Raw genomic sequence first — 9,375 nt, 5'->3', positions numbered from 1 at the left:
CAGTTGGAAAATAATATAAACGATGTACGAGTAGAAGTCGAACTTGCAGTCAGCCTTCGATTTGAAATTATCGAAGCTTTTGTACTTTCAGTTCAGATGTTGGCTTACGAAAGTCGAAATGAAAAATCATCACCTTTTCGTTTCTAGTTTTTGGTCAACTCTCCATCCAAATGGCTAATTTCATTTCCAAACTTTTGTTTTATTCCTTTTCATTCTACGTAGTTGTAAGAAATAGAACTGGAAAATTCTGTTTCATTTCATCAACATTACTTTCTATGCATTTTATTTGTAATTTTTTCAATTTTCAGTTTTTAGAAATTGGCCAATCTCTTCAAATGAAGTAACCAAGGTTGAAAAACGTTTGAATTGGAAGTTGGGGGGGGGGGGGGCTTTGGAAATAAGTGTTTTCAGGTTCTCGTTCTCAGAAGGTCTTGGAATGTAATTTTTTAAAATGGGTTTGTCCTGGTTTCAAAAAGTTACTTTCAGGTTTTATTGTTCTAAAGTGGTTTTCATTTTTTTTTTTTTTTTAATTCGAAGATTGAACTGTTTTAGTTACTCTGATTGTTCCCTTTAATGTCAATTTCTTCAGTTTTTTCTGTAATTTTACTAATTTTATTATTCTTTTTGTCATTTTATTTTCATTTCAATCAAATCAAATTATCAAAACGTAATAAATTAGAAAACAAAAATTTTAAAAATCAAAAAAATGTTAATTGAAAAAAAAACAATTAAATTTTATTCTTTTTCATTTTAATTTCACATTTTTATTTTTGTAAAAAAAATGAAAAAAACCATGATAATTATCAAATTTTAATATTATTTATTAATTTATTATAATTAATTAAAATAAGATTTAAAAATAAAAACAAAAAAACTAAAAACTTGGACAACTGCTGTTAGCGCTCCCATGACGTCACGAGTAAAAATGTAACTAAACAGTCGACGCGAAATCGACGCTAACCAGGCCAAAATGACAACCAGGTGCGCTGGATACTCACGTGCATTTGTTGCGTTTCTTTCTGCGGATTTCATCAGTAAGTTGAGCTTTTCGGATGCTTTTTTGCCATAATAATTATCAATTTCAATTAAAGTTGGTCAATAAACGTATTTACATTACAGTCCGCATATATATGGTGGTAAATATTCCTTGGAAAATTCATCAAAATGCCGGAAATAGTGTACGAAGAAGGTACGTAAAAAATTACTCAACACATACTCTAAAAATAGATTTATTATCGAGTGTTTCGTATTCTTGTATCGATATTATGCTAAAACTTGCTCTGTATTCTATTAAATTATTCTTCTCTTTCGCAGATGAAAGTCTCAACGAGAAACAAACCCATCAACAAAACACGGTAGCAGCTATCGCCGAAATCATTCAAGAACTGCTGAAAGCTCACAAGCTGCAGAAAGACGTCAACTTGAACGCTTTGAAAACCCGAATCAGTGGAAAGTATGGTCTGAAAACTACTCCAAGACTTGTGGATATTATCGCAGCTATACCTCGCGATGCCCAGAAAGACTTGAGACCGAAATTACTAGCTAAACCGATTCGAACTGCGAGTGGTGTGAGTATTCGTCTGTTTTCTTGTAGAATATCAGCAGTGTATTTTGCGTTTGTTATTCGATGATTGTATTAATCGTATGTTGTATTATTGTTTTTGTGGTTAGATTGCTGTTGTAGCTGTGATGTGTAAACCGCACAGATGTCCTCATATCAATATGACCGGTAATTTCGTACGTTTACAGTAATGATTGTAAGGTGTAATTTGGGTTACTGACAAGCGAATGATTCGTTTTATAGGTAATATCTGCGTGTATTGTCCCGGTGGTCCTGATTCTGATTTCGAGTATTCAACTCAGTCGTACACCGGTTACGAACCGACTTCGATGAGAGCAATTCGAGCTCGTTACGATCCTTACGAACAGACTAGAAGTCGAGTGGAACAAGTAAGCGGAGATTTTCATCTACAGTGTTTATTTTTGATGGGATTTTTTCATCAATTTGGGTTGTTATTCGTAGCTGAAGCAACTCGGTCACAGCGTCGATAAAGTAGAATTTATCATCATGGGAGGTACGTTCATGAGCTTACCGGACGATTACCGAGATTACTTTATTCGTAATCTTCACGATGCGTTATCCGGATACCGAAGTCATGGAGTCGATGACGCTGTCAAGTACTGAATTAGTTACCAGTTCTATTCAATATTCTGTTGGTGATTCGTAATTTCGTTCATTATGGGGTATTTTTCTGTCGTTGATTAGATTCTCGGAACGTAGTAAAACTAAATGTATCGGAATTACGATAGAAACGCGACCGGATTACTGCCTCAAACGACACCTTTCGGATATGCTTCGATACGGTTGTACTCGTTTAGAAATTGGAGTCCAGTCTGTGTACGAGGATGTGGCCAGAGATACAAACAGAGGCCATACGGTTCGAGCTGTTACCGAGTGTTTTAGCATGTCGAAAGACGCCGGATACAAAGTAGTCGTTCATATGATGCCGGATTTACCGAATGTCGGATACGAACGAGATATCGCTCAGTTTAAGGTGAGTGGTTTTTTTCAACGACGACGTGTGTTGTCATGTTGTGATTTTATTCGTTAATTTTTTTTTTTTTTTTTTGCTTATTTAGGAATTTTTCGAGAATCCAGCCTTTAGAGCTGATGGATTAAAGATATATCCTACGTTGGTGATCAGAGGTACCGGATTGTATGAGTTGTGGAAAACTGGACGATACAAGAGTTACCCTCCGGGCGTACTTGTCGACTTGGTTGCCCGTATTTTAGCTTTGGTGCCTCCTTGGACTCGTGTTTATCGTGTACAAAGAGATATTCCTATGCCGCTAGTCACGTGAGTTGTGTATTTTGCGTTTTATTATTATCGTGGTATTTCAGACGTCTCGTCTTTCGTTCAGTTTCGCTCATATTTTTCATGCAAATTTTACGTACTCGTTCCGTTATCCAGGATAGGAAAACCAGGGGGCTGTTTTTTTTTTTTTTATAGTCTCGGAATATTCAACTCGGAGTTGATTTCGCTGTTTGAAAGTACTTTCTTTGATTCGGAAACAACCATTGAAATTTTCAGAAGTTGCAAATTGACCTTTTCAATTATTGAAGGCTTGAATTTTGTGCTCTTTTAGGAATTTCTTACCTTTCACCCACTCCCCTTCTTTTTCACTTTTCAGCTGCCAAAAAGTGGATTTTCGCGATTTTTTCCACAGTACCTAGTTCATTTTTTATGTCATCGGAGTTCTTTCCTTCCTTCCAAATGATGGTAATTCTTAGTGGTATTGGAAAAAAAATGAGCGAAATCGAATGACGAGATGTAGAAGTTGTTTTTTTTTTATACGTCATGTGTACCTACAAATAGCATTTTAGAATTTTTATTGATTTTTTTTTTTGTAAATATATAGATCCGGAGTCGAACACGGTAATTTGAGAGAGTTAGCCTTGGCCAGAATGAAAGATTTGGGCCTTCATTGTCGCGATATCAGAACCAGAGAAGTCGGTATTCAAGAAATTCACAACAAAGTCAGACCTTACGACGTAAGTAGATGAGTAGGGCTCGGCATAATATGCATATGCATATTTTGCAGGTGATCTTGGATTCTAAAAGTAATGAAAGCATTTTACGTTTCAGGAAAATCCCTGCATTTTGAGCCCAACTTCATTTTACATATTTTACATATTTTGGGAGAAAACGCACTTTTTTACATATTTTGAGTATTTTTCACACATTTTTCACACATATTTTCACATATTTTGCCAAATTGAGAAAACGGTCATTTTACGTTTATAACCTCGTAAAAAAACATATTGAAAAAAAAAATTGAAAAATAATATTAAAAAAAATTGAAAATTTTTTCTCTATAAATTTGAATTTTTGTTGTTTTTTTCATTTTTCTTTGGTGTTTTAATTCGGAGTAAAATTTGTACAACAATTTTGAGCTCGGTTTTCGAACAGCTACAAAATGACACTCATATCAAAGTTACATATTTTTTACATATTTTAACAAAAACGCATATTTCGGCCATATTTGGGGTAAAAAAGGTCGCATATTTAATGCATATTTCGGCCTTTTTACTCACATATAATGCCGAGCCCTATAGATGAGTAATATCTCTACCCAGCTCTCAATCGATGGTTATTCTTGGGGGAAAAGAAGTTAGAAATGCGTATATCTTTTAGTATCCAAATCATGATTACATTGATTACAAAAGAACAACGTCTCGTTCAATAGTGCTGCAGTCGTATTTTTAAAGTTAGTGTTTTCGTGTTGATTAATATTTGAGTTTCTTTGAATTTTAGAGTCGAATTGATACCGGAAATGGTTTTCTTGTGTCCAAAAACCCTACCTATGACCATTCTTACGTCTTATAGTCCATCACTTGAAAAGAAAAATCTAAAATGATTGATTTTCGAAAATGGAACAGGGTATCCAACAGGTAGTGGAAGTAGTGAATTTAAAAATGGGTACTAAAAGTTGCGAAAAAGTAGTGAAAAAATGAGATTTTTTTTAAATTTCTGGCAAAAATCAAAATTTTATTGCACTTTTGCAAAAAAATCTGCACATTTTTTGAATTTCTGGTAAAAAATCAGGATTTTTTTACTGATGAAAAAAAGGGGGACTATTTTAAATCTCCCCTACCAACGAACTAAAATTTTTTCGAATTTTGACAAAAATTGAAATTTTTTGAATTTTAAGAGAATATTATGTTTCAAGACTTTTATGAAATCTTGACAAAAATTTAGACTTTTAAAAACAAATTCTGACAGAAAATCAAGATGGTTGAAAAATCGAGATATTTTCGAATTACTGGAAAAAATTATAACTGTTTCCAAATGTTGGCGAATAAATCGTGTCCTTTTTCATTGAAATTCTGAAAAAATCTAAAGTTTTTGAATCTTTCACTTGAAAATCAAAATTTTCTCAAACTGGCAAAAAATGATAAAAATTTGTCTATACATAAACATATTATCCTGTTTTTTTTTCAATTCTGGAAAAAATCAAGACTTTAGAATCTTTTGCTTCAAAACCAAGATTTTCTCAAATTTCTCAGGGTATCTAACAGATAGTGAAAGCAGTGAAAAAGTAGTGAGTTTTAAAATAGGTAGTGAAAGAAGTGAAAAAGTAGTGAATTCTGTTAAAAAGGTAGTGAGAAGATGAAAAAATTCAAATTCGTTCCTTTTTCTCAATCTTTATTTCGTGTAGATAAGAGCTCATTTGTCAACTTTTTGAGAGTTTGAATTACACAATTTTGAGAGTATTTTCTCTTTTTCCACATAAGAAACTAATTGTTCAAATTCTAAAAATGTTCAAAGTTTGAATCTGAAAAATAAAATTTTCTCTGTATGAAGAATTTTTTTTCACTTCTCGAAAGATGAATTTTTTAAAGCTCGTTTGCTTTTTTCAATTTTGAATTTTTCTAAAAAAAAAATCATCTGAATTTCAAAATTTTGAAGCAAAGTAATAAACTTTTTATAATTAACCAACTCAGAAAATTTCCAAAAAATTCATATCGAAATTCTCTGAAAAATTAAAGTTATCCTGTCAATTTTGAAAAATGTGGAGATCAGAAAAGTCGAATCCTTTCAGTAATATTGATGTTGTTCTACTTTTTGAATTACATATTTTCCAAAGCTTTTGCCCTCGCAAAATACTGATTTTCGAGAGCTTTTGCCAGGGCCCGTTTGTTTCTCCTTTCCGCTATTAAAAAATGTCCTTGAAGGGGAAATCATTAAAAACTCGCCGTTTCGTTCGAAAAATAAGTGTATTTTTTCGCCCAAATGTCGTTAAAATTTTCCATTAAATTTTTGCACCCTTTTAGAAAATTTGTTATGTAGTAAAAAAAGTCTTTTATTCGCCCAATTACATTACACTGGTAGAAAATGAAATCAAAAATTGAAATGATTTAAAGTACATACGAGTATAAGTATTTTTGACATCCACTTGTTTGAAAAAAATCTTGGGATGTTTGAAGATATTAGAAAAGTTGCCTCCTCCGGTTTCCTTTTTTTATAACGTATGTAATGAGCTCGTTTGTATTGTATTTTTTTTTAATAATTTTAATTGAAATTAAAAAATATTTCGTCTACAATTTTCTTCCAATTTCAATTTTTTTGAAAATTTTCCTGTAAAAAATTCGACTGTAAATTTTTTTGTGGTTGGGGGGAGGGGGGTTGAGTGGATAGAATTCTGAAAATTTGGTTGAAAAAAGACAGTAAAAAAGTAGTAATTTTCAAAAAAAAAAAAATCTGAGTCTGACGATGAAAAAGTGCTCGGAATGAAATTGTAAACTGACTCACGTGACTTCTGTTTCCAGGTCGAACTTATCAGAAGAGATTACGAAGCCAACGGTGGCTGGGAAACGTTTTTAGCCTACGAAGATCCCGAACAAGATATCCTCATCGGTCTGCTACGATTGAGGAAATGTGCCGGAGACACGTTCAGGTTCGTTGACCGTCCTTTCTCCACAATATGTGGACATTTTTCTACATATCAATAATATCGAATAAAATCAATTCTCTATCGTAACGTCATTTAATTTCAGACCGGAACTAAAAGGCGCCTCGATCGTTAGAGAACTGCACGTGTACGGTTCTGCGGTGCCGGTCAGTTCCAGAGACCCGAAAAAATTCCAGCATCACGGTTTCGGTACTTTACTGATGGAGGAAGCCGAAAGAATCACCGTCGAAGAACACGGTAACCTGAAACTAGCTGTGATATCTGGTTAGTAGACTAATTAGTTTGATCCTTCTTCTCAAGATATCATTCTGATGAATAATACATTAACTGAACTGAACTTGTGTATTTGAACAGGTGTCGGTACCCGCGACTATTACCGAAAACTGGGATACGAATTAGAAGGTCCTTATATGGTGAAACATTTATCCAAAAAAGACCATAACGAAGAGCTAGAAATCATCAGTCAAATGGCACACGAAAGTCAACAAGTTACCAGTGAGAATAATGATTTCTTCGACGTTTATCAGACTGACGACAGCGTTGTGTACGAGGATTGCATCGAAGATCTCATCAGCAATACTGAATTCGTCAGTTTCGAAGATAAAAACTAAGGATTTAATTTCTGTGTGATTTCTGTTTCGGTATTTCTTGTACGATCGATGTTGTTTTTTTTTGTTGGCTATTTTGATCGTAGATGTGAAATGTCCTTTCGAGACACGAGAGATCTGACATGTTGAAAGGATCGGTTTCTGTTTCTGGTAAACTTTTGAAATCGATGACTGATGACTCGATTATTTTTACGTTGAAAACGTGATCGTTGTGATATTATTACTCGATGTATTATTTTATTCGAATTTATTTATCGATGTTACGAATATGAATTATTGTCGAAATATTAATGCTAACTCGAGTTATTACGTTTTGAGATCATTTCGAACGTGATATTGAACTCGAATACTTCGATGTTGTGTAATATTGTTTTGTTTTAATGATTATTTGTTATAAAATTCGTTATTTGCGTATCTTCATTATGTAGATCGGTTATTAATCTGAATTTATGTTCTCGAGGAATGATTCTTCGATGATTTATTGTAAAATAACGACTATAGCGTTATTGTTCGGGAATATTTTAATGAAAATGTATGTTGAAGTTGGACATTTTGGCCTCAAATACGATGAATTGCTGCGAAAATACGCTCAAATTTGGCATTCGAGGAGTAAACATGAAGAAATCCAGCTAATTTGGAAAATCAGAACTTCAAAAGACGAAAAACGCCTGCAAAAATACTCTGTAGGCAACTCAAACAACGTCGCTCAGCGCTAGTGTTGCTTAAATTTTACATCTCGAAATCCAACTAAATTTTAATTTTTACAAACACGAGTTTTCTTTTCTGACGAAACTGACGAAAGCTGTTCGCGAATTCGATGTATTTTTGATGTTATAAAACGAATAATTTCGTTATTATTTAATATCTTTATTGTATTCAATTAGTAAAAATGGGTTTCCAGAATATTTGGTATTCGCATCCACGAAAATACGGCCAAGGATCTCGATCTTGGTAAGTTGATTTTGGAATTTTTACGATACGTGTTGATGATTTTCATCAGACTTCTTTCCACGTAGAATGTTCAGCTTTTCATCTAATTTCATGTAATGTTACACGAATTATGGGTTGATTTAATGGTACTATTATATCGTGTTATGTGTTTTACAGTCGAGCTTGCGCCAACAAACACGGTATTATCAGAAAGTATGGATTGAACCTCTGCCGACAATGTTTCAGAGAGTATGCCAGCGATATCGGCTTCAAGAAGGTATTGTTTCTCAGATTAATTAATTTATACGTCGTGTTGAATGATGGATTAATTATTGTGTGATTTAGAAAAATGCTCATATTGTAAGTGAAAGTATTTCGAGTATTTTTCGTGTGATAAGTAACGAAGATTGAGTTTTTGAGCAGATGGTTCTCTGTGCTTATTGTCCCAGTGGAACTAGTTTCTTGGTTAATTTTATGTACTTGGAAATCATTATTATTATGGTGATATTTTGTGTGAGATTTCATCGTATCTTGGTAATTAATCAATTGCGTCTTTGTTTGTTACAGCTTGACTAAAGAAGAACGTACTATTCGAAGATGAACAGCTTTACATGCCTCTGAAAGTAATCTAAAAATTATGATAAGGAATTTCGTGATGTTTTTTTGTTATTATTAATAAAACAAAAACGACTTATTTGTATTGTTTTTCTGTTATTGAATTGGGTATTTTTACGAGAGGTGATTGACTCCGAATGGTACAAATATCGATTTCGTATTAAATAATGATCCTGCGATTAATTCAAAATCTTCGTACAATTCACCGAACCTGAATTTATTTTATTTGAAACCTCCTTCAAACGGTTTACATAAATGATAATTACGATTCAAGCTTCAAAAAAATCGATTTTTCACTCGAAAAAATTATATTGTAATTCGACTTGATAGAATTTTTGACTGAATAAAACGCCTTCAAGAAAATACGATAGGCAACTTATCGCGTTTGTAACGCGAATTTCCACGAACGTTATGACTAAAAATAATTAGCAAATATGAACTTTTTCAAAATTGAGCTTTTCAGCCAAATGAAAGCAATATAGGGTGCACAAGTAGTCGATTATCACTAATCATTAATCAAGCATCGTTTTATTTCAGTCGATCGAGCTTTTTTGTAACTCAAAGTTCAACTTTTTTGAAAAAAACTCATTTCCCAGGGAACTTTGAACTGGAGCACCAACATCGGAAGCGAGTTCGCCGACCCCGAAAACCCCTCGATTCGGACTGATAAGTATGCAATTGATTTTTTGACTTCCTCTTATCGAAAAATGTATGTCAAAATTGAAATCATCGATATCGAAAACCTCAT

General features: G+C 33.2%; 2 protein-coding genes across 3 annotated transcripts; both read left to right on the top strand.

Moving 5' to 3' along the window:
• The first annotated feature begins 888 nt into the window (after positions 1 to 888).
• Elp3 (elongator complex protein 3) lies at positions 889 to 7,502 on the top strand. Of its 2 annotated transcripts, XM_065346707.1 has the most exons (12): positions 889 to 1,034; positions 1,120 to 1,189; positions 1,315 to 1,568; positions 1,672 to 1,729; positions 1,805 to 1,950; positions 2,024 to 2,178; positions 2,267 to 2,555; positions 2,641 to 2,858; positions 3,421 to 3,553; positions 6,332 to 6,459; positions 6,560 to 6,738; positions 6,829 to 7,502. In XM_065346707.1, the coding sequence occupies exons 2-12, from the start codon at positions 1,165 to 1,167 to the stop codon at positions 7,083 to 7,085; spliced, it is 1,842 nt and encodes a 613-aa protein (XP_065202779.1). In that variant the 5' UTR covers positions 889 to 1,034; positions 1,120 to 1,164; the 3' UTR covers positions 7,086 to 7,502. The 2 variants fall into 2 exon arrangements, with proteins under 2 accessions (XP_065202779.1, XP_065202771.1); XM_065346699.1 differs by lacking the exon at positions 889 to 1,034 and having other exon boundaries at positions 1,041 to 1,189.
• A 343-nt stretch (positions 7,503 to 7,845) lies between these two features.
• On the top strand, positions 7,846 to 8,706 carry LOC135833094 (small ribosomal subunit protein uS14). The gene is made up of 3 exons (XM_065346718.1): positions 7,846 to 8,033; positions 8,190 to 8,289; positions 8,580 to 8,706. Exons 1-3 carry the CDS (start codon positions 7,972 to 7,974, stop codon positions 8,586 to 8,588), a joined length of 171 nt encoding a protein of 56 aa, XP_065202790.1. The 5' UTR covers positions 7,846 to 7,971; the 3' UTR covers positions 8,589 to 8,706.
• The last annotated feature ends 669 nt before the right edge of the window (positions 8,707 to 9,375 follow it).

Source organism: Planococcus citri, chromosome 1 (assembly GCF_950023065.1).
Source record: "Planococcus citri chromosome 1, ihPlaCitr1.1, whole genome shotgun sequence".
Classification (NCBI taxonomy): domain Eukaryota; kingdom Metazoa; phylum Arthropoda; class Insecta; order Hemiptera; family Pseudococcidae; genus Planococcus; species Planococcus citri.
Note: the sequence above shows the minus strand (reverse complement) of the source record. Positions and strands in the feature narration are given on the sequence as shown.